The sequence below is a fragment of the Rhodnius prolixus genome, unplaced genomic scaffold (assembly GCF_049639745.1).
Source record: "Rhodnius prolixus isolate KJV_2025 unplaced genomic scaffold, Rpr scaffold_1, whole genome shotgun sequence".
NCBI classification, from domain to species: domain Eukaryota; kingdom Metazoa; phylum Arthropoda; class Insecta; order Hemiptera; family Reduviidae; genus Rhodnius; species Rhodnius prolixus.
In genome coordinates this window covers 22,071,731-22,096,202 of record NW_027411581.1, presented here as the reverse complement: position 1 = coordinate 22,096,202, position 24,472 = coordinate 22,071,731, and the positions used below count along the sequence as shown (strand labels likewise).

Genomic DNA, 24,472 nt, shown 5'->3' with positions numbered 1-24,472 from the left:
TGATTCTACTTAAAATCTCTTCTCTTCATTCTACTCAGGGAGAAAAATGGCTTCATATCTGCCAGCCTAATCCCTTCCGTAAAACTTTCAGCCATTAGCAAGCAACTGGAGAGTCACGAACGGCACCAATTCTCTTATTTATACCACAAGGTACTTAGGAGTTTTAATATTCTGATCTAGAAAGGTGCTCATTAAAACAGACATGTACCACATTATTACGATTGCACAATCTTACAATATTGAATATTAAGTTAAGTTCATTACTTTAGCACTCATCTGGCCCTAGTTACAGCTTCGCCATAATCTTCTGAGCGAGGCCACTGAGTCTACTGGGTCTTCACTAACTGTAGCTGCTCAAGAATTGAACGTAGTCTAACCGTAAATATTCTCTTCACTTTATAATCACTCTGCCACTCCCGCCAAAATGGAACAACATTCAATAATTATAATTTTCCAATTTCAATTGAAAGTAGTCGTGAGGTGGGATCCAGAAAAGAAAACAGTTTCTGTGATAATCCTGACTTCGATGAAGTATTTGTGCAGTCTTCATATTAAGCCGTTGCCAGTGCATAGTTTCGGAGAGTTTAGGCAGAGCATGATTAGAACAACCTGAAACTAAAATTAAACAAAATTAGAATCAAAATGGTTAATATGGATTAACCAATCTGAGATAATATTAAAACTTTGAAATTAAGTATAAACTATCAGAAACAGCACTGACCTTTCTGTCAAAAGACTTTTCCGAGTTCATGGACCTCAAACGAGTATTTCTGTGACTATTCAAAATAGAAAATCTGCATGATTGCTATGAAAAAAAAAAAAAAAAAAAAAAAAAAAAAAAATTATATGGTCAAGAACAGAAATTTGGCAGGCAAGCTTAGTTACGTTAAAAGAACTAATGTGAATCCTTGAATATTTGTTTGTACATTTTAAAAAAATTCTTTGTGACGAATTTGTTTTGTTGCCCTCCATTAATAAAAGAAAAAGTTGAGTTTTAAATTATTTTATCATTTTGCATTTTAAGTATGTTTAGAATAGATTATTTGTTTATTAATTAATTAAAAGTAAAGTATCGCCTATTTTTGAGTCATCTACCAAATTAGGTGTCGTAGACGGAGTGACAAGCAAACATACTTTACAATAAATTCTTATAATAACCATTAAATTAAATCCAAGGCCTAGACTCTAACCCAGTACCACAATCTTAGCTTTGTGGGCCTCGCCTCTAACCGCTCGGATACCGTAGCGCCTTATTAATTAATTATTATCTAAACCGTAACCCTTAATCAAAATTATATTTATATTTCATAATTAAAATTTCTCGTATGTACAAAAGGCCTCTCCTAGGAAGTTTTGCCTAGGTCCCCAAAAATCTAAGTACAGCCTCGCAAGTTGCTTCAAGATCAGGACTTAGGAAAAATAGTTGCCACAACACACATACTAATCACGGTAATGGCAACCAATAATTTTCGAAAATTTTAAACGTAAATAAAATATGTCAAAGATTACTAGTTATTGAGAGTTTATTAAATTGTCATCAATATGGTTAAAAGTTGCTAGAAATAAACACACGAAGGTCAGTGATGACTCATTACTAGAGAATTTTTAAACATTCTATATATAGTATTTATCATAAGCTGATTACGATGATTTTTTTTTTTGTAAACTATTACTGTCCTTAAAAAGCTTCAATTTTTAATATCTTTAACAAATTTTATTCAATTCACATTTTATAAGCATTGAATCTAAGCGATGTAAAATTACCTTGGCTTTATTTTTTTTAATAAAATAAATGCAAAATTTACTAATTTTTATTTTATTTTTATTTTTAATATTCTTTATTAAAGAGTATATTGGCTATCAAGTGTATGATTGCTCTCGTATTGGTTGCTTTTATACGATCATCATTTCTAATGAAAAAGGTTTTCTACAAAAAAGTTTCACTAATTATTAAAATAAATTTTATTTTGCCTTCATATTCTAAAAATTGAATCTATATTGGAACTGACTATATAAGTACATTGCATTTCTAAGATAGTTCGCGGGCTTTCACAAACACATATAATGAGCAAAATTAATCCAAGAATTGATCTTAAAGTTTCGTAATGACGACCCTTATATGTTAATAATTAGTAATTGGTCAAAGAATGACTACAAACATTTTTTAGTCTTTCACATTCTGTCTGCTTTTGGAGTTTCTTATTTCGGATTCTAATTCTTCGTTCAATGAATGCAGCTGTTTGCTTGTTATAAGAGTATATAAAAACAGTAATGCTGGTACACTTTGATTATACCAGTACATCATCTGTATTTTATATGTACCAGTTTAAAATGTAATCCAACTCCCGAGGAAGTTAAGTAAATAAATTTATATTTATATTAAAGTATGTTTGCTAGTCGCCTCCGTCCACGACCCCTAACTGGTTGTTGGACGTAAAACCTGCATGAAAAAATAGGCATTACTTTTCTACTTTACTTTATAGTACAAATCAAAAATTAAAAAATAGAAGAAGTAAATTAATGCCTGTTATTTCAAGCGGGCTTTACTTCCAACTACCTATCACTTGTCTTGGAAGGAGGCGGATAGCTAAAATACTAATTTTTTTTCTATACACACTAATTGAAGTCAAGGCAAAGTTCGGGAATCTAAGTCAGTCATCTTAGCTTTGCGGTCCGCACCTCTGTCATGGTTCATTGTTCGCAGTACATTCGTAAATTTGACTAATATTCATCTTTACATTAGCCACTTTTCGGAAAATATTTTTATAATCTGATTATAGACTTTAAAAATGTCACGACAATTAGTTTATCAGCATACATTTCAGATTTTCAACGGCTTCGCCTTGCTTAAGAATTTTTTTTTTTGCCAGAAAATCTTGGCCATATAGCAACATACATACGTGAAATATTTTAATAAATTATAATAAATATAATTATAATAAATTGTATTGCAATATAAATTTTATAAATGTATAAATTATAGTAATATAATAAACACCTTAATCTAGACACTTTCCAACACAAAATCATGTTTATTCCCTTTTATGATAAATTTGACATTCGCAATTTTCCTGTCAGAGCAAACAAGCGAGTCAACTCAAATGTCACATTATTCAATATTAAGGACGGAAGTTAGCCTTCGTAACGAGAAAAGCTCCCCAAAAAATAATAAATTTAGATCGAGGAAGTTTCAAATCACTATTTTTGGATAAGACTCAGTTAAGGAGATGAGTGTCCATTAGGCTTAATGTTTTCCTCATTAATGACTCCAAAAGATTCCCATGTTCAATGCGTAAGAACAACAAGTAAATTTTTTCAGATCCTCTGCTTGGAAAACCAGATAATAGTTTTTAGCCATCTATTGTCTTTCATATATCCCAAGTATTTCAAAACAACTTTTGTTCAAGGATTTTTTCAGGATACAAACTTTGTTTCTGACATGGGGAATCAGCCTAGATAACCAAATTGTTTTTCTAAGCGAGAAGCAAGACATAACATCCAGAATTAAGACTGAGACTGTAAGTCCCTTTCTATTAAAAAGTGATTCTACATCTGCTAAAAACAGCGCAAATAATAGATGATTAAAATGTTCCTCTCTTCAAGTAACAAATAGGGGTTTCGAGAGTTTACCTTTTACTTTAACTTGCGTCTTCACCAAATTTTTCAAAAATGCCAGAATTCGAACTATTTTGCCACTAACATCCAAGATTACCACGTTTAATTTAAACAGTTATTTATTTTTGACTTTAAGTTATGACTTAAGGATCACAGTTATTTTGATGAGTTAATTTAGTAATAAATATTAATCCCAGTTTAATCTTTTTTCCATTACATTTATTTCTTTACAGTATATATTTCTTTCTTAATTTTTTACGTTGAGCTGAGTTTTTGTAATATGTAATAAGACTACTCTTATTATTCATTGTAAATAGTTTTAACAGTAATTAAATAATTCCAACGCGGAGATTTCGTTCAGCTGCTGGCCTTTTAGATTTTCTCTTCTTCTTTCAGGCTCCGATGATGGAGAGAGGATTTTAACGAGAGAACACTGTTCCGAGGCCAACAGTGCACAGAAAAAAACTCAGGGCACCAATTACCGCAGATGTTGACCTTGAATTAAAATAAAAATTACATCAATAATAAATTTAAATTTGTTTGCTAATTAATTAATAAGCTTCTTATTTTTTTTTTTTATAAAGTTTTGGCCTATATAAAATACGTAGTGATTTCTTAAGCATCAATTGTTCTGACTGTATGACTTACATTTTGTCCATAAAAGGATATGCAGCGTCTGACTATAACTAAAGCCAATTATGGCAATCTCCCACCCACCTAATACTTAGACAGGCACATATTGTGACACTCTTTCAGATAAAATTGGGGTTTCTACTATTAATTTTATCCAGTAGTTTAATATTTCATGCTGCTTACATTTTAATTTTATGTAAATGTAAATCGCAATGCCTGTATTTTTCGGGGTTTGAGACACTAGTCTTAGTCGAAATCACTCAGGAAAGAAATTTTATGAGCGCATGGTTTTTATTAATAAGGCAAGTACCTCATGAACTTGCTTCACTTTTAGAAATACACCCTTAAGTCTTCGATTATGATACGTTGATTTTCCTTGGCTTTTGATTAGTTACGTTACTACTTTCCATACATTGCTTTGAACTAGTGGCTTTGAACTTAATAAGAAGAGATTAAAATGTAAAACTTAATCGGTGTGTTTGCTCAATTTCTCTCAACTTCTGGAATGCCACACCTTTTTTTCCGCCTGTCGCCTTAAAAAATTACCTCTTATAGATATTCACATGTAATCCTTTTTTAGCACGTAGCATGCTGTGATCTTATGTTCCCTTAGGCCTTATGTTCCGCGGCAAGGCAATGAGGCCAAAAGCACTTCCCGTGCAAATATCTCCACTACTCCAATGACCTCCCCAGATTTTAAGAAGAAGGCTTCTTCAAATTAAAAGAAACTGGAGGACCTAGAAATATATATTTCATTCCCATCCTGTTAACTACTGACTTAATACTTAAAGTGTTAACCCATAGCTAGAAATAACAACTTTCTAGCGCCAAAACTCTCCCTCAGCGTTCCGAATATTTTTTGAGGCCAGTTACTCCAGATTAAGGGAGCTTCTACCTTCCGTCCAAGATGCTAATGTTGGTAGTTGGATGTCAAGTCTTGCCTTAAAAAATGTGATTATTTTACAGCTTTACTTTCCTTACTCTCCTCATTGTAATCGCAGATTTTTGATTTTGACATTTCACCAAAAATATCTGTTTGGAGGTTCCCTAAGTCTGAAAAGTGGTTGTTACAAATTTGAATGTGTGTTTGATTTTGTGAGTATGCTTAATACGGAAAATTGAAAAGTTTCCACTTTTCTGAATTCAAAAAACATCAAAACGGATGTTAACTAAAAATCAAAAATTTGACGCGATCGCTATACTTCCTCTTATTGGTAAGACAGTAAAAGAAAGTAAAAGTCAGCCAAGAAGTGCCACTTTTCAGTTTTTGGAATTTTTTTTTAGAAATTGCTCTGATTTTCTTTAAACTTCGTATGCTCATTGCACAAATGTAGATCTATTTTATTTAAACCCTTTTTCCAGAAAAAAGCTTCTTAAGACAGTTTTATGGAAGGTGTAGGTTAAGATTATAAAATCAATATAAAGTGGACTAAGTTAAAGTTTAATGAGCGGTCTCATGACCGTATTATTAGGAGTTATAAATGTACATAAATAAAATTCCAAATTTGAGTGGAACTGCCACTTTATTGAATACAATTGAGTTTTTTTTAGCGACCTTTCGTACAAAGTAGTTTCCAAAAATATTTATTCATTAACTGCGGTCTTTCATTGATTCACTGAGATTTATGTAATTTTCTATTTTACTTTTGGAAAAGTTATTTTAAAAAATGTTATTCTTTCGAGTGCATTACGGTATGATTTTGTATCTGTCAGGCGAAGTTGAAATTGTTTTATTTAAAATAAAATAGACTAAATAAGCAGATATTTTCGTGCAACGACATTTAAATTAAAGTAATGTTGGCTAATTTTAATGCACTCTGAATCTGATTAAAGGTTAGATTAGACGTCCTACTAGATACAAATTGTGATACAAAACGTACATATTGATTACTCACTACATTACATTACTTTATTATTACACATTACTTACTGCATTTGTTTGATAACTGAAAAACTTTACTAAAAAATCTATTATAATTTATACAATTTAGCCCAAGAAGTCATGCTTGATGCATATTGTTCCATGTCAGCTGATAGATTATGAGAAGGGGTGAGCAGCTGAAATTACCAGGTTATCCTTACTTTTTTTCTGGAATTTAGTCATGGCTGCAAATTATACCATCAATATTGTAAGATTTATCAATTAATTATTACTTTTTCATTATATGGTACCAAAGTAATCTTTAGAAATTTCAAGTTGTTCATATTTTCTTTCTTTTAGGTAAGGACCCTCGCTTCAGCTGCCGCCACTAAACCTATTAAGGTATTCAATTTTTCAATTATATTTTAATCTTCTAAGTATATCTATTTTACAAAGTACATTTGCCGAAATGTTTAAAACTTTTTAATAACAAAGAAAAATATATAAATTTTGTTTGATTGATAATTTAATAATGTATGCTAATAATTGAACTGTCATAGAAAAACTAAGTTTGATAAAAAAAACTTTTCTCAAAAATTAGTTGTTTTACATATTTTACTGATTTACTTTTCTTCTCTAAGGGAATCGAAAAGCCAGTGAAATAGTAAGTTCGCGCTATTATGAAAAATAAAGATATACTACTTAGTTTCCTCAAAATGATTTCATGTACTAAAAATACAAAAATTGTATTTTTTAAATTAAAAAAGAATCCAATCATGTAATTTTTACTTGGTTGTTTTTTCAAATGTTAGTTTTTTTAGTTAAGTGGTTTCTCGTTAAAAAGGATTATGAAAATTATAAAACAGATCAAAATTTGCTGGCAATGTGTTAATGTACTTTACTGTTTGATAACTATGTGTTCGAGAGCAGCTAAGCTGAGATACAAGAGTTATGTAATGTCTGTTTGAGCAGAATCTAAATCTTTTTAGTTGATTAAAAATGCAGATTAGATTTGTCTTATAAGCCAAGTTTTACCATAAATTTATCAAGTACGGCTATCTATCTGTGTCTATGTATTCATGAAATCAATCATCCTTTATGATATATTTGGTTATATCTTTTGAATTCTACTTTGCCATACATTTTTAAGGTTGCTCTTCTATATATTCTGTATTGCAGCCGCCAGTCCAAGTTTTCGGCTTAGATGGTAGATATGCATCTGCTCTTTATTCTGCAGCCTCAAAGATGAAGCAGCTAGACATCGTAGAAAAGGATCTTGAAAATGTAAAGGTAAGAATTGAGATCATAATTATGACTACCTCTAAATCTTAAGAAGATAATTAATAATGGAAGGGTAAAAATGTGAAGAATTTATTATTGTGAAAAGGTTTCAATAAACATTTAATAATAAGAAACCTTTCTTTGCGGATCTTGTCACGATCTTAAGAGATTGTGTAAGAGAACAGCATTGTGAAAACAAAGAAGGAAGAAAAATGTTTTTGCAAAAAATAATACAAATCTGATCTTTAAAGTCTCAGAGCTTCACTTTGAGTTAATTGATGAGTAGTAATTTTTTTCATCTTTAATGGAAAATATTGAGATCATGTTAAATTTACTATTTCTGGTTTTTAGAAAATGGGGTTTGTGTACATATGTGAGCACTAACTCTAAAACGAAAAATTGCAAAAAAAAAAAACTCGAGACTTAATACTTCGTTTGAGTGGAGTCCTGTCAGTATCTAAGCTGAGTTATTGCCGTTTGTAGAAAAGGGTTGGTACATTTTCCTCTAAAGAGTCGTTTTAGTGTAAAGTTTCTATCACTTATAAATGAATCTCGTGAGTTTGAAAATAATTTTTCAACTTGACCCTTTGAAATTTTTTCTTTGCGTCTTTGAGATTTCCTAGAATTTCTCTTAAATTTATGTTTATTTTTACATATTCAGCCGTACATTCACTAATATTTATCGTAATGATTTTTATAGGAGAATAATTTTAAGGCAGTCCTGAAGATTGGTGGTGGCAAGCATTCTTCTGTAGAGTCGTTTCAGTGTGATTTGGTTTTAAGAATTGCATAATGTTTCAAAAATTCGAAGTTTGCACGGTACATTTATGTATATAAAATTGTTAATGTAGAAAACCATATGAGTGCCAAATTTTTTTTATAGTTTTCAGTAGCTTATGACACGTTATTTCCAGCGTTTTAATTTAAATTTAATCTTTTCAATTTCACTGTTTTCTTCCAGTTGATAACTATGCATCTTTATTCGAATTTATTTTAATTCTTTAAGATACTGTTTTGTCACATGTTTGCCATTCTTACAATAGAAATTGAATTACTGAAAATTTTCCATAAATCATGTTCAGTTTCTATAGTAAATTTAAGATTTAATAAAGTAAGGTGTTTTGATTTTTTTTAGAAAACTTTGAATGCTGACACCACATTGAAAGAATACCTCCACAATCCTGTGATTAAGCGAAATCTTAAAGTTGAGGCAGTGAAACAAATGGCTGCAAAAATTAAACTTACACCTCCTTCAGTGAATTTATTGGCACTTTTAGCCGAAAATGGTCGTATTAATAGGTTAGCTGGGGTCACATCTGCTTTTTCAACTATTATGGCAGGGCATAGAGGAGATTTGAGATGCGAAGTTACCACAGCAAAAGTAACGTTGAATTTTTTTATCAATTGCAAAATTTTCTAAAAATATTTTGTATGTGTTCAAAATTTTGAGTACAATCGCAAAGTACGTTTAGATAAATGTTACGGATAGACTGAAGTTTACATTGACAATTTATACATCTGATATCCCTGACCAGATAGTAAAACGTTAATATTTTCAAAAGAATTTAGTCATTGGTGTAGTGGTTTTATTTAATTCAAAAATTTGAAGAGGTCAAGTTGGAAGTAAGGAGGTAAACAGTTCTAGTTTTTAAGTGATGTTAATGTGCTTATTAATTAATGTGTTTATTTAAATCCCCTGATGTTCATCTTACCTTTCTATATATTGTATTTTTGTAAAGGCAGTAAAAATATCTTTGACTTTAGTTTACGCGTCATATGCATGTTGGTTTGCATATCTTTAAACCTAAATTTATCGTTTTCATTTTTAAGCACCTAGCAAAAAGTAACTTAAACGTTGTAGAATTTCATTCTTATTTATCTATATTTCCAAATAATTGAGTGAGCGACTAATCCTGTCGTAATAGTACCATTACTTCGCACATTATTTGACTTTTTTGATGCGCAAAAAAAAAAAAAAATTGTTTTCTTTTTTTAATCGCAAGTTACTAAGTTAGTTGTTGCATCTATCTTATTATTGATGCTATCCTCTTTCTTGGATGCCAGCTTTCCTAAAATCCATCTTCACTCAACAAATTTTTAATTATTTGAAAGTCTGAAATTTGGCCCGTACACTACCTTGCACTTCTTTTACTCAAATAAGATTTTTATTAAAAAAAAAAAAAAGATTCGGAAAGTTTAAAAAGATTCACTTAAAGTTTACCGAACAAAATGGTTATGTATAACAAGAGAACGAAAAGGAGATTCAATTCCTTCGCATCGTGGTTCTCTTTCTTAAGACAATTCTAAAATATCTTCAATGCATCCCCCATGTCACAGTAACCAACTTCCCATTCTAAAAGTAGCAATCCTATTTTAAGAAAAATCGAGCTGTTTACGGGAAAAGCACTTCCAACAACAAAATACAAAAATCAACTGATTTTTTTAAATTTAAAATTCTAGACTGCAAAGAATTCCAGCAGTGCTTGAAATTACTAGCAGTAAGAAAAAGAAATATTGAAATATGAAGTATAGCAGACGTGTAACCTGTTAAGCAGAAACTAAAAAATGATTAACGGGTATGTAAGCTTAATAGCGTTCGAGAAACAATGACCGGCTATAAACCTTCCACTTTTCTAAGATCAGTGAAAGGAAATGTTAAAGAATGTTTACTGAGAATATAGAAGAATAAAATGAAATATTTATTTCAATTGAATCCTTTAAGCATGTTTTTGAAACCTACTTTTGACTTAGAATTTATAGAGAATAAAACAAAATTTTTGTCTAAAATTCACCTAATTTTCAGGAACTTGATGAAGAGTTGAAGAAAGAACTTCAAACAGTTTTGAAAGCGTTTGCGAAAAAAGGGGAAAACATTATTTTAGAACTGAAAGTTGATCCGTCTATTATTGGTGGAATGATAGTTAGCATAGGCGATAAGTACGTTGATATGAGCGTTGCTAGTAAAATTAAGAAATATACTCAAGTCATACAAGCTGCTGTGTAAAAAGCAAGAAACAAAAAATGTATAACCTTACATTGGTTGACATAAAGAAAGCGTAATGTTATTAGTGGCTTTATAGTGTTGTGAAATTCTGGTTTCAATAAATTGTCTTAATATAATTATTAAAAAATGTTTTATTATTTCTAATTTATTTTCCAATTTTATTGTTTATTTTCTCTGTGTTTATTGCGGACTATTAAACTTCAGCAAATTTAAAAAGAACGTGGAATCCTTCCAAAGAACTAGGCAGAATTTGTGACTACAGTTTAAAATATTTTAGTTTTTTTTTTTTAATATAGAAACAAATCACCTGTAAACAAGTAAAATAAATTGGATTTAGTTAATAATTTTATGAATTAGCTAACCTTAATAAGTTGCTAAAATGCACACTAACGGAATACTTCATAAAATGTGTTTTGTTTAACTAATTCCATGAGTTCTATAAAAGACAGTACAAAAAGTAAACTTAAATGCTTCAGTCTAATTTTGTGTTACTAAAATGACAATAATCAGTTAAGAAGTTTTTGAATGTCGTCTTAAAATTATAGCAATAGAGAGTCTTGCAGTTAGTCAATTCAGTTAGTTTCTCTTTTCAGCGATATTTTTTTTTTTTTTCAAAAAAATCACCATCTTCCATAAGTATGGCCTGTTTATCATGTTTTTTTAAATTTTACCCGTGGGATTTCCTGTAAAAATGTTGAACTTAGTCTCATACTTTCTCTTCTAATTGTTAGGTAGGGGAAATTTAGTACGATGCAAAAATTCAGAGAAAATTTCTTAAAAATTATTTCAGGTTTGTACAATATTCTCCAAAATCATTTGGGTTTTATTAAGTTTTTGTAGTAAATAATCTTGGAAAACAGAGTTCTTTATACAAAGCTACTGTCTTATTTTATGTTTTCCCAAAAAATGAAATTTCTTTGTAGTGCCTTCCTTCATTAATGAAAGTTCCCCACCAACACAGGGTCTAAAAGTAACTGAATATTTAGTTTACAATCAATAAGGAAAGATGTTTTGATTGCATGGGGTGTGTGAAGAGTAAGTAAATTGAATTCACATGAATTTCTTATTCCAATTCGTATTTCAACTGATGCTGTGGGAGTTTCATTTCAGTAAATTCGGAAGTGAATGTACTAATGGTTTCCAAAGTTATTTGCTGTTAATCACTTGCATTTTCAAATAAAATTATTACCTCCTAGCCCTTAACATTCCCAGGAAAGGTAGCCTCTAGAGGCCACTTACAATGCACTCTCTGGTGAAGGACCAGTGATTTCTGTAACGAGAAGGTACTGTTCAACGTCCAGTTGTGCACCAAAAAAGACTCCAGGCTCTGATTACTTTTTTTCAATCGAACTTGAAAAATAGCGAGGTTAATGTCAATTTGGATAAATTTAAAAAATATGGATCTTACAATTTCAAGTGATAATAATAGCAACAAATAAAAATAGTAAAACAAATAAAAATAGTATTTCTTATAACTAGCAGGAAGAATAAAAATAATAATAATAATGAAAAAAGTAGAACTATATTTCACATTGTTAAAACATATAACATTTCATCAAAAGAGTTTAAGCATTAAAAAAAAAATTCTTTTAAGCGTTACTATTAATGCGGTCGGTACAATTAATTTCCTTCTTCACACTTGTTGAATAAAGTTTTACAAATTGAAGAAAACATATTATTGAATGTAGATAACTTTCTCCTTTCCATTTTTACTATATCTTGTTGTATATTATACATTTGTTTCTTTTTCCAGAATTCTTGCGTTACAAAACTTGAGATAATACTTTCCTGATCATCCTCTAACGTCCTATCTTCTGAACTTTTGTTCGTTGAAGACGGAGCAACATGTACATTGTTTAGGTCTTGTACACGTTTTTTGACTCCATTGGCGTTTCTTATATTATTGTTATTGATTTCCTTTATGCTTGTATTTTGAAAATTATTCTCTTTTATATCACTTTTTCCATTCAACGATGTTACTGCTAATTTTTGACGGTCAACATGTTTTAAAGAGTTGTTAGACAGTTTATCAGATGTTATTGCTGACTTTACAATTATTTGTCTTTTGTCTTTCTCTCTTGAAGATGAGTTGTTGATTTTAAAGACATCTTTTCGTTTTTTCGGTCTTTTATTAAGTTTAGTGCGAGGAAGCGCTTTATAACTTATAGTATCTGTGCAATCGTTACCATTATTGTTGGTAAGGATTAATTTTTTTAATGATTCAGAAGAACTACCAATTCCTAGTGACAAATCGGAAATGGTTGAGTTTTCTTTCTTCAGATGATTGCCTGTCTTTGAAAGCACATCATCTTCTAAAAATTTCCTTTTTTCCCCTTTTCTTTTTTTCTGTTGGCCATGAGGAGGTGTAAAAATAAACTCCAAACTTGAAGAATGTTCGTTGCTAGATTTATTATTTATACTTTCTGAAATCAAACTTTCTTCTGACTGAATAAGTGAATTATCATACACTGCCATAGAAGTTTCTGCAGACTTCTGTTTCACTCTCTTGACATCCTGTGTACACAAATTACAATCTTCATCCTTAAGTTTTCGTTTACTTGCTCTTTTTTTAATATGTTGAGGATTACAGTTCTGTTCGGAAATTACTTTCCCTTTTGTAGCAGGTTCGCAAAATATGCTACTCTTATTCTTTCTATTATTACTTTGCCTTTTGGTTTTTTGGAGGTGGTTTTGGAGAGAAGTATCTTTTTGTTCAAGCGTTTGGTGCAAATCAGCACTTTCAACAGATTTATTTTCAACCATGATGAATTCCTCTGAAAGGTGTTCGGAGTGCTCATCTTTTTTAACGCAACTGCTGTTTGCTTTCACCAGAAAAGAAGTTGAAATTTTATTCTTTTCAAATTCATTATTTTCTTTTTTTAATTTTTTTTTTAATTTTTGCTGAGGAGCAACTTCTGTTTCTTCACGATTGGTGATTATTGAGGTCTTAATGCTTCCAGTGTCATTAAGTGCAGTTAATTTTTTTGAATTTTGTTTTTGCAGTTCTTCCCCAGGCCCAATGCAATTACTCATTTCTCCCTCTTTTAGGTCTGTAAATGTGTTATAATTTTCATGAACATTTTTCCCATTTTGAGATATTTTTTTAAGTTCCAGAGGAGCAGAAAACTGGTCATCGCTCGTTGAGAAAATCTTGTGTCTGTCATTATGTTTATTATCTGCAATTAATTTCCTTGGAAAATTCTCAGAATAGGTTTCGATTCCCTCTTTAGTGAAATTAATCATTGCTTCCTCGGATAAATCGATATAAATATTATCTTTCTCACATTTAATTCTTTTCTTTCCGGATATTTTTTTAAGTTTTTGTTTTATTACGCTAACTTGTTCTCGACCAATTGAATTCTTTGAATCTATTCCGTGGGCTTTGTTATCCGCAATTAAGTTAAATGAAGGCTGTTCTGTAATACCGTTAATTTCTATCCCACCTTCAGTTTTAATTGTCTGCTTCTGATGGGCGGCATAAATTTGCTGACTACTCATGGAAACATTTTTTTCATTTAAACTTCTTTCTTTGTCAAAACTTAATTTGCTTTGAAATGAATCTTGTAAATTCATTTCAATAGAATTTATTATATCTTCTTTGACTTTTGCCTGTACTTTGTCTTTCATCTGGTTTGAATATGGAGATAGTAAAATATTAGTTAATGGCACATCTCTTTGATTGCGTGAATAAGATGTGGGCCCAGTACTCATAAAGCAATCATTGTCTAAAGCGACATAATTTTTTTTTAGGGAATCATTAATTGTATCCTTACCGATAACAGAATCATTCTGAGGTATTTTATCTGATTTATTTTTCACTCTACATGTTGATCTAGTTGTTATATCAGGATTCGACTCTAGTTGTACCTTTCTTTGCATTTCATTGCGGTTAGTTTTTTTCTGTGAACTGCTTTTCTTTTTTTTTAAACTTTCAAGTTTTGTTAGATAATTGTCCTTTAAAGAAGGATATTGTGGGTCATCCACCTGAAAGTTTTCTTCAGCTTGTAAAAGGAGTTTTGCTTTGCTTCTTGTAATTATTTGATGAGAAAAAAAGTTCGGTGGTAAAGTTTTAATGCTTACACTATTGCATTTAGAAATTAACGGATGCTGGATTCTCTTCATTTTTAAACTAAAACCAGTTTTATTTCTTCTTTTTTTTAAAGGCGGCATGTTTGAAGCATTAGAAAAAACACAAAGTACTTGATGGCAATGGTGCAAGATTCTATTTAAACAAAGCAACAATAACCAACTTTTCTACTTAAGTTAACAATCAACAGTGAAGCGTAATAATTTTAATTCACAGTTAATTTTTTAAAAGAATCATTTATTCACAATAACAGTTTAATTTCTGGTATGAATGTTGAAAATAATAATCATATGTTGAAAGATTGAATTACGAAACCTAGGCATAATGACCAAGTAGTTGTGCCTTTAGAAAATAATAATATTAATAATGAGAGCCTTGAAACTATTCATGAATTTATAAGTTCTTATTACCATCCTTGGAATTTGATGATCTCTAATTTTCCCTCGGAGGTGATTATTACTTTTAATGATCTAACTACTGTAATGATGGCATAATGTTACCAGTATACGGTCACATTTCTCTGTAATTTTTGTTCAGCTTACCCCAGTAGCAAGTAGAAGCTTGTTCAATTTGCTTTTAGTTGATGTCAAGTGCTAACGGCCTTTCTTTTTTTTTCCTTTTTTCAGTTTAATCGACTTCTGCGTTATTTAATTTAGGCAACACATTATGTTTCACGTCTTTGGATTGTTCAGAATCGTAGAGGGGGCATGATACTTTAGTTTTTGAGCTTTACCCAAGATGTTTCCCAAGTACAATAATAATGCACATAATAGTGAAAGTAGACTATTCGGTCCAGTCAATGATTAGCTAAATTCTTCTGAGCATAATTGTGGCCATGCATGCTTTTAAAAGGGCAACTGCTGCCTGTCTTCGTTCAGAAGTGAAGAGCAGGCAAAAAGCAAAAGCGGATAGAAAACGATGTATTGGTTGAACCTAGTCATAATGACCAAGTAGTTGTGCCTTTAGAAAATAATAATATTAATAATGAGAGCCTTGAAACTATTCATGAATTTATAAGTTCTTATTACCATCCTTGGAATTTGATGATCTCTAATTTTCCCTCGGAGGTGATTATTACTTTTAATGATCTAACTACTGTAATGATGGCATAATGTTACCAGTATACGGTCACATTTCTCTGTAATTTTTGTTCAGCTTACCCCAGTAGCAAGTAGAAGCTTGTTCAATTTGCTTTTAGTTGATGTCAAGTGCTAACGGCCTTTCTTTTTTTTCCTTTTTTCAGTTTAATCGACTTCTGCGTTATTTAATTTAGGCAACACATTATGTTTCACGTCTTTGGATTGTTCAGAATCGTAGAGGGGGCATGATACTTTAGTTTTTGAGCTTTACCCAAGATGTTTCCCAAGTACAATAATAATGCACATAATAGTGAAAGTAGACTATTCACTCCAGTCAATGATTAGCTAAATTCTTCTGAGCATAATTGTGGCCATGCATGCTTTTAAAAGGGCAACTGCTGCCTGTCTTCGTTCAGAAGTGAAGAGCAGGCAAAAAGCAAAAGCGGATAGAAAACGATGGCAAGTATTGGTTGAACCTAGTCAAGAAGTCAAGAAGGGACGGTGTGGCCTACTTCAGATTGCTCACGGGCCACATGATTATTTGCAGGCCCACCTACATCGCATTGGAACCTGCACTCTGTGTGGAAGAGAGGATATGTCCTCCGAACATCTTGGCGTGTGTCCTTCCATCGAAGACAAGAAATTCTGTTATATCGGATGGTGTATTCAGACGAGAATCATTTGTGTATTGGGAAGCTCGACGTCGGATGGCAGAACTGCTGTGACTTGCGAGCGGCATAGATTAGACAAAAAAAAATGGCGGATTCCGACAACAGATCAACTGAAAATTTTCTTTGGATCTCCACCTCTAATTTTCAAGAACTTCTGCAAAAAGTGGCACCATTGATCCAAAAAGACAACATAAATATCTTATATACAATACAAATTAAAGGAGGAGTCTATAAAAAGAAAGAAATCTTAGGTCTAGTTTTAAAAATTAACTAACACAATTAACTAAGTTTGGATATTAGAAGTAATTTATTTCGTAGAGAGGTATGTAACAAATATAAAAAACAAAATTAAGATTAAATAAACACCTTTTTTGTACTCTTTATAAAAAGTAAAACTTTTATGGAATACAAATTTATAATTAAAATTGCTTTGTTATAAAACTGCAAGTGTGTTGTAAAAAATAAACTATTTGAGTAGAGTTCCCTTCAAAAGGATTTTTTTTATTATTTTTGATAATTTTTAGATAAATGTTTATTAATTTGACTTAAATATTAAATCACCTTTAATAAAAATTATTAAAATTAGATTGTGAGACTTTTTTAGAGAAAACCGTTGTTGGTTGCTTAACCTGATTTATTCTTAGTGGTTATGGTTAGTGTGTTATTCTGTTTTCACTGTTATCGAATTGACTCATAGATATTGCAGTAGCAAGGTGATAGAGTTGTTTGTTGGCAGTCAGTTAGTCACCTTGAAACAGTAAGTGTCAAGTCTTAATGTAGAAATGGCTGCTCAGAATTCGGGTGAGTTTTCGCTCCTCAGATGATTATCTTTTATTTTGGAAGAAACTTATGCACAGTTTGCCTTTAGGAACCAAGGTCCCAACGCGTCCTGCCCCTAGTCTTCCAGTAAGTCGTTCGAATATGGTCATGCACCCTCGTGTAGAAAGTTCAATGAGGTAAATATTCTCATCACAATGCAGTAATTAACTAAATTTACCGTAGTTGTATTGAACTCTTCATAACCTTGCTGCAAATATGTTATAATGTTAAAAGCTTTTATTAAGTTTTTATTGCAAGTTATGTTTTGATTTTTGTTTAGTGATCCGTTTAGTCCATTCAAAACTATTTCAACTCAGCAGGATAAGAAAAAGCCACCTCCTCGACCTCCTCCACCAAAACTATTCTCTTCTCAGGTAATTATGCAATTTGTTCATTCTTTAAATTTCAATAGCTAGAGATTTTTCAATAAGAGTAATTTAAGAAGTTGAAAATATTAAATTCGAATTTTTACCAATGATTAAAAGTTGTCAAAAACAATTGGCCTTCAGGAATTGGTTAAGACCTTGGAAACGATTATGGAATCCTGAAAAGGTAGTTTCCGAAATGATTTCCTATTTTCAAAACTGTTATTTGTGATATTAGCGTACTTCTTCATTTTTTGAAGTAGTACGTAGTTAATTAATAATTATTATTTGGCCAAACTTTTTAAATAATGTATGTAGTATATAATGTATGAGAGTATTCAAGGTATACTTCAACTTTTTTATTTTTGACAATCCTTTCTTTTATTGGAGTTCAGCGCCAATGTTGAATACACCTTTCCTCCTAAACTAATAATACTTGATATGTGTACTAGAAATACAAACTAAATATTTCTCTCGTTAAGTAGTGTTTGAAATATATTTTTTAAATTTTTTATTTTAACTTTATTATTTTGTGACGTGACCTATTCTGCCTTGGTGTTGTTGTTAATGCCACGTTCAGTTTTTTCGATGGGCACATATTAAGGGATTGATTTGCACAAAATATAATAGTATAGGTTTTAAAATCACAGTGTATACATTTCCGTTATCATAACAAACGAAATAATTTTTTTTTGCGTTCATCGTTCCAATTGGTTACTGTACTTCTTTTAATATTTTCCTTAACTAAAATTACTTCTCAAAGTTTTATTTTACTTTTTATTATTTTTTTGGTGTTTCTAAACATAATCAGGAAGATTTTAAAGAAGAGAATGAAAATAAACTTCTATCAAATTGGATTTTTACTTGATTATATTTATACCAATTGTCGTTATACAGGTAATGAAGCAGCATATTGCTCTCAGAGGGTAGCTTAATTCTATCGTATCCGCTAATCTGCCTTGAGAATGATTTTAATTTATATCAATAGTTATATTTAAGGCACAACACCTGAGGTCGTCGGTGACAGACGCTTTTTTATGTTCATTGAGCTCTCCGGAGTTTTCTTGTTACAGACAACACTGTCCCCATTGGTCAGTGTACTGTAAAGACACCAGTGTAGGTAGAGTAACTCACATAAATAATAAATATTGAACTAATCTCTTTCCTAGAAAACTGTTTCAAATAAAAGTATAGATCAACACATTTTAGGAATATATTTATTTAAGTCGGAGCGCCATATTCGAAAAAAAAAAATCTGAAATATTTTCTGTAAAGTTAAAGTGGCACATCCAATATTGACCAATTTTTTTTGTCTCACCTTATTCGTTCTCCCTGTTAGAACCTAAACCAAGTATAAAATTTGAACTTGTCTTGATTTTCCGTTTTTTATTTATGCTAAAATCCACCTCATAACAGAGATTTTCGGTGAATCTCCAACAGAACACCTGCATGATAGCAAGTGGACGAGGGAAAAAAAAGAATTAATTTTATTATTCTATTGTTAATATTTTTAAATGTAGAACTAATTATAATGTTTGTTCTAGGTTACTAACCAGAATCGGAGCTCCTTTACTTCCATCAAAAAGAAACAACAGAAGCCAGCTGCTACTGCTATTGTCAAACCTCTTCCGCCAGCTTCTAATATTCCAACAGGCACACTCATAGATTTACAGTCGCCTCCTAGTAGTCCGCAGTTTCCTACAAAATTGAGATCTAGTTTAAGTTTCGGGAATATTTCTAATTATACCAAAAATAAGTGAGTACAATTGAATTAGTAAATTTGTTTATTTGGCTTTATCATTTCTGATTTTTTTTTTTAAATTGATTTTTGTATTATCATTATTTCAATCAATTAAATATAGAACATAATATAGCAATAAATTTTTTGCTATGTATTAAATGATAGTGTGAGAGACTGATTAAATTTAAATGAGAGAAGGGTTATAGATTAAATAATTTGTGAAAAAGGCAAGAACTTGGCAGGAGTCGCATTTTAAATATACATTTCTTGACACTTTTTTTTTTGGTAGGTACTTATGTTCAGTATTGAGCCCATATAGATATTCTGTTCAAAATGAAAAACAGACTTCGTAGTCACTTTTCTTAGTCGTTGTTACCAGTATATAACACTTCCCATAAAAGAAGCTCATAAAAAGACCTAGTACTTTTGAATTTGCGTTTTTAATTTTAATGCCTTAAAACGTAATGAATATTTCAATGCAGTATTATTTTACTGGCGTGTAATTGGTCCGTCCTACCAAAAATTTATATGTTTGCACATACAAACTTACGTTTTCAATTATAATTTTTCTAAACTATTCAGCATTTTCTTCTCAAAATTTTAATGTATCAAGATATACTTGCAAAGTTACTTTCTCTGACTTAGCCTCAGCTTAATTAAACAAAAATAGTAGGATTGGCTATTCAAAATGTATGTGGGTGCATCTATAAACTCGTGGGTTTTGGGAGTAAAGGCTAATTGATCAACCCATAACGAATCACCAATGTATCATTATTTGATTAAAGCTTAAATTATCTAGTAGCGCCCATATTATTTTATACTTCGAATTTTAACGAACTTTTTAGGATTTATTTAAATAGTCCAGAATAAAGTAATAACATACTTTAATTTAATTCTTACATTCACAATACAACAAAAATTGTATATAAAATAGGGAGCTGGGCGCTTTTGGTTATTGTAATAATCGATTTTTTCGAACATGATTCTATCTCTTGATAAAAATTCAAATGGAAAGTACAGATTACTCAATTGAGTAGAAGACAAAAAAATTTACTGTTTTTTTTAAATGTGTGTTTGAATTGTTGACATATAAGATAACACACAGAAATGAAATCATTTATGGAACTAATTTTACATTAAGTTCCTTCGCATTAATTACTAAAAGTGGTTTACTCTTAAAATTTTAGTGTTGGCAACTTTTCTGTTTCCTCTTTTGCCAAAAATGTATTCTTTTCAATTATACAGTACTTATATTTGTCAATACTCTAACCTGCATGATGCTTCATCATGAGCTATAATATATTCTATTCCAATTAGATAAGAAAGGTATTACGTTTATCTTTTCAAATAAATTGCAAAACGTTTAGAATTTAGTGTGCAAACATAGCAAAAGCTGCAAAAAAAACTTTTGAAAGTGACCCTAGTCAAACGATGTTTGAAACATCGTTATATATTTATTTTATTATTTTTATTATTATTATTGTTATGGCTATTAATCTGATATCTTTTTCAGCTCTCTTATTGAAAGTGGATTTGAAGATGATTTTAATTCCATCTTATCTTCCACTGCAACAACGCCGGCTTTTGATCCATGGTCGACAAATTCAGATTTTACCCCTTCATCATCAAAAACACCATCACCCGACTTTATGATGCCACTGCCACCACCATCTTCAAAAACTGAATCAAAGACTAAAAGTTTTAAACAGATGGCAAAAAATCAAACTGGATATAAGCCAACGATAATCTGTGTGCCATCCAACAGCAAAGCAAAACCAATTAGACCACCTCCACCATCAAACAGTGCATTGTGTAGTACTAAAAATGTCAGCAATAATCCTTTGCTTAAAGAAGGCTCTCCACCGATGCCATCTATGCCTCCTCCGCCTCCACCTCCAGAAGCATTAAATATTCTTGCCTCCTGTCCTGCAGTACCACCTAGACCAGTCGAAGAGGCTGAGGTAATTATACTATATTAATGTTAATTACACACTTTTATTTTTATTTTTTCAAAATTTAACACCGGCAATTAGTAGTAATGCTTACCTACATCTTCGTTAACTTATATAATGAAAAAACAATGTACTAAAGATTAAAAAGTTTTAGTACAATCCAACTTTCAGAAAATTTACCGAACTGTACTAGTCTGGTAGAGTCATAAGCAACTAAACTGTTAGCAAAAATCCCTCTTTTAAAGAAAATGTATAAATCTGACAGTGACATTAGAATTTGTTTTGATAGAGGTTCTTTTTCCACGGTAAGGAACAACCATGGTTCATGTCTCTAATTTGGTAGTTGAACATTAAGCCACCTGAAAATAGTTGTTTCAGCGGAGATTTATATATATCTTTCTGTACTTAGTATAAAGAAGTAGGAGCTTGACTAACTCATAGACTAGTGTTTCAAAGCAGTACTTACTAGTAAGCAAGATGTAGTTATTTGGTGAAATTATGACCCATATCTACAGAGCAGAAGGTGGGTGTTTTGTAAATAGTCATAAATAAACACCCGGGGCAATTCTGAAATGTTTTGAGAAAACTCCATATTTCTATTTACTCATTGATTTTATTCATTAACTTATTATTAATTAATTAATTTTTTTAGGTCACTTCTAGTGAAAAAGAGCCCTGTTGCATTGCACAGTATGATTACGAATCAGACCATCCCGACGATTTAAAGTTTAAGGTAACAACTATTATTATTCATTCATTAATTTGTTTACATACGAAGGAGTGAGACTACTTTTTAGTTGCACAATGATTGTACTTTTTTAAATAAATCCCTTATAGTACAATCCACTTTATTCCATTGGTAATTCCATTACTGATAAAGTTTACTACTTTAAAAACTAGGATATACAGATTGAAAACATTTAATTTAGATAAATGATTTTTATTCATTTCCCTACAATATTTATTGAACTGTTGCAGCCTCTGGAAAATGGACCTTTTCAAATTTTTTGATATTTTTCTAATTGTAAAAAAATTCAAAATATAAATTTTACAATTTTAGTACTTCAACTTTATTCATAAATGCGAACTAGAAGAAAAAGTAACAATATCTATTCTAGGAGGACAGCCATCTCCTATTTGTAACTCTTCCATAACTGTTTCAAATTCCATAAGTTGCTTCTGAAAGATAAATACTATTGGATAGACAAAGTAAAAGACCATTTAAACTATTAATGTTGTAATAAATCTTGTAATAACAACTACTGTCAAACAACTTTTAAGCAAAATTGATTAAAGGAAGTTCTTACTGTATTTAACAAATGAATTGCCTTCTCATTCTCTCCTCCTCTTTTAATGCTTGCTGCAAAATGTACTGCATTCTTTGTTCTGGTGGTTTCATCTAAGAGTAAAATTATAAAGTTTTATAGCTGATCGGTTCAATACAATTCTAGAATATATTGGATGTTGCAGTTTGGGCCGGTATCACGTAAATCTTCATCAATATTCATCTGCTCATCTGTTCAAAAAGTGTTCTTAACTTTTGATGTTCAGTCAAAGCGAATAATTTATTGATAAATAATTTTCAGGTTTATTCATTTAAGTTGAAGATTTCTACCTTAAAAGCAGTATAAAGAAATCTCTTCGACAGGACAAGTTCGCCATTGGCTTCCGTTAATACGATCCGTGAATCATCATAACAAAAACAATATTTTATCGAAAGCACACTCTTAATACATTTACTCTTTTCACTTTACTTTAGTAACAATTAAAAATTTAGTTTTTAATGTTCGAACAAACTCTCAATTAGATTGTAGATGGAATTTTGCAAGAATAGACGGAAGGTCTTTGAGAAAAGAATTTAAGTAATGTTTTGATCTTAAAAAAATATTTAATTTTTAAGGAATAACTAGAAATAACATTTAAATATTTTTTTATTGCGATCTTTTGTTAAATCGTATTTACTTTTTAGGAAGGTGATGTAATAACCCTTACAAGCGAAGTTAATGAAGAGTGGCTACGGGGGATACATTTAAATAAGGAAGGCTTATTTCCTAAGAGTTACGTTAAAATCATGGTACCTTTGTGTGAGTCAGCTCCTCAGAGTATTATGACAGTGATCGCAGTTTATCCCTTTAGTGCTGAAACGTGGGATGATCTTGATTTGAAGGTAAATTTGTAACACAATTTTATACCTTACATCCACATATTTGCAAATATTTATTGGAATTCATGAATTTCTGTTTGTATATCTTAGAGTTGGCCTTACCAACAGCAAAAGATTGTTCCCTGCCTGAAATGTGTTTCACACATCTCCGCCGACATCATTTTTCTTTTCCATTAATGGGCCCGAAGTTTTTCAACTGTCCCGACTCTTTAAATAGATTACCAAATCTTCTAAGCTCTAGTTTTTCTAATGAGCATTCTTTGTCTTTCTTCGTCCCTTCCTTCAAGATCTCCATTTTTCATCATTCCAAATGTCCCGCTTTTGTGTCTTCTTTTCCCCTTACTTTTTCATAGCTTTTTATCAAAGGAATGTCTAGTCATTTCCCATTTCTCGTCTATCGTTATTTGGAATTTTGAATCCCCATAATCGTTCGGAATGACTTCCTAATTCCTTGCACACTCTTTTTTGGTTTCAGTCTCTTTAAGCTTATTAAGCCTTTTTTTCCCCCTGCTTTTTGGATTAATCCTAACTACTACTCTATGCACAACCTTAACCTTAATAAGGGTGTCCCTAAGACAAATACTTTTTTTAAACATTTCAGTATTCAAATGACCACAAATTTTGACGATTTTCTAATTAAAAAATAAAGAAATAAAAGCTCTAAATATTTTATTCCATTTCTAGGAAGGAGATAAAATAAAAGTACTGAGAAGAATTAATAAAGATTGGCTGTTCGGAGACTGTGAAGGGAAAAGAGGTCAATTTCCTGAATGTTACACACAAGACATTACTGACTTGGATGTAGATGGATAACAATAATTTTATGTTTGTACAATTTCCCTTGTAAATTATATTTTATAGTATTTTTTATCGTTATTATAAGAAATAGTAATTTTTATCTTCATTATATTTATAATGAATTATCAAATATTGCAAAGAAAATAATTTATAAACTGTGTGTCAATTTTTAAAATGAATAATTCATTGCAATCACATCGGATTAGGAAATTTAAAAAAAAAAAATGTTACAGAGAGGAATTAATATCTTACAAAAAACCTCCTCAGTCTTCGTTTAAAGGGAGGACCAAAGTGAATGAAATAATCTCTTAACTGTCTTTTAAATTAATTCAGTTTACACTTGACATTTCTAAAAATTGATCTCACTGGTTTGTTAGTTGCAAATATTCAAAACAATCTCCA

At 30.7% G+C, this 24,472-nt stretch overlaps 2 protein-coding genes and 1 long non-coding RNA gene across 3 annotated transcripts; 2 read left to right on the top strand and 1 right to left on the bottom strand.

Annotated features, from left to right (window-relative positions):
- Positions 1–3,812: 3,812 nt before the first annotated feature.
- On the bottom strand, positions 3,813–6,316 carry LOC141457674 (uncharacterized). Its single transcript, XR_012460437.1, has 2 exons — positions 6,179–6,316; positions 3,813–4,110 (listed from the first exon to the last, which is right to left on the bottom strand). It is a non-coding gene; the product is annotated as an uncharacterized lncRNA (long non-coding RNA).
- ATPsynO (ATP synthase subunit O, mitochondrial) lies at positions 6,276–10,521 on the top strand. The gene is made up of 5 exons (XM_074134824.1): positions 6,276–6,377; positions 6,470–6,511; positions 7,289–7,399; positions 8,526–8,771; positions 10,194–10,521. Exons 1-5 carry the CDS (start codon positions 6,351–6,353, stop codon positions 10,392–10,394), a joined length of 627 nt encoding a protein of 208 aa, XP_073990925.1. The 5' UTR covers positions 6,276–6,350; the 3' UTR covers positions 10,395–10,521.
- Positions 10,522–16,873: 6,352 nt separating this feature from the next.
- Positions 16,874–24,222, top strand: LOC141457499 (uncharacterized). Its single transcript, XM_074134578.1, has 8 exons — positions 16,874–17,032; positions 17,100–17,187; positions 17,331–17,424; positions 18,960–19,171; positions 20,670–21,117; positions 21,761–21,841; positions 23,078–23,275; positions 23,957–24,222. Exons 1-8 carry the CDS (start codon positions 17,014–17,016, stop codon positions 24,083–24,085), a joined length of 1,269 nt encoding a protein of 422 aa, XP_073990679.1. The 5' UTR covers positions 16,874–17,013; the 3' UTR covers positions 24,086–24,222.
- The last annotated feature ends 250 nt before the right edge of the window (positions 24,223–24,472 follow it).

Bases quoted from the DNA above. Each gene is read 5' to 3' on its own strand.
- ATPsynO (XM_074134824.1), top strand. From the start codon at position 6,351: ATGGCTGCAAATTATACCATCAATATT. The intron at 6,512-7,288 runs GTATTCAATTTT...TCTGTATTGCAG, and splicing joins CCGCCACTAAACCTATTAAG to CCGCCAGTCCAAGTTTTCGG. The intron at 7,400-8,525 runs GTAAGAATTGAG...GATTTTTTTTAG, and splicing joins AGGATCTTGAAAATGTAAAG to AAAACTTTGAATGCTGACAC.
- LOC141457499 (XM_074134578.1), top strand. The intron at 17,188-17,330 runs GTAAATATTCTC...ATTTTTGTTTAG, and splicing joins CGTGTAGAAAGTTCAATGAG to TGATCCGTTTAGTCCATTCA. The intron at 21,118-21,760 runs GTAATTATACTA...TAATTTTTTTAG, and splicing joins GACCAGTCGAAGAGGCTGAG to GTCACTTCTAGTGAAAAAGA.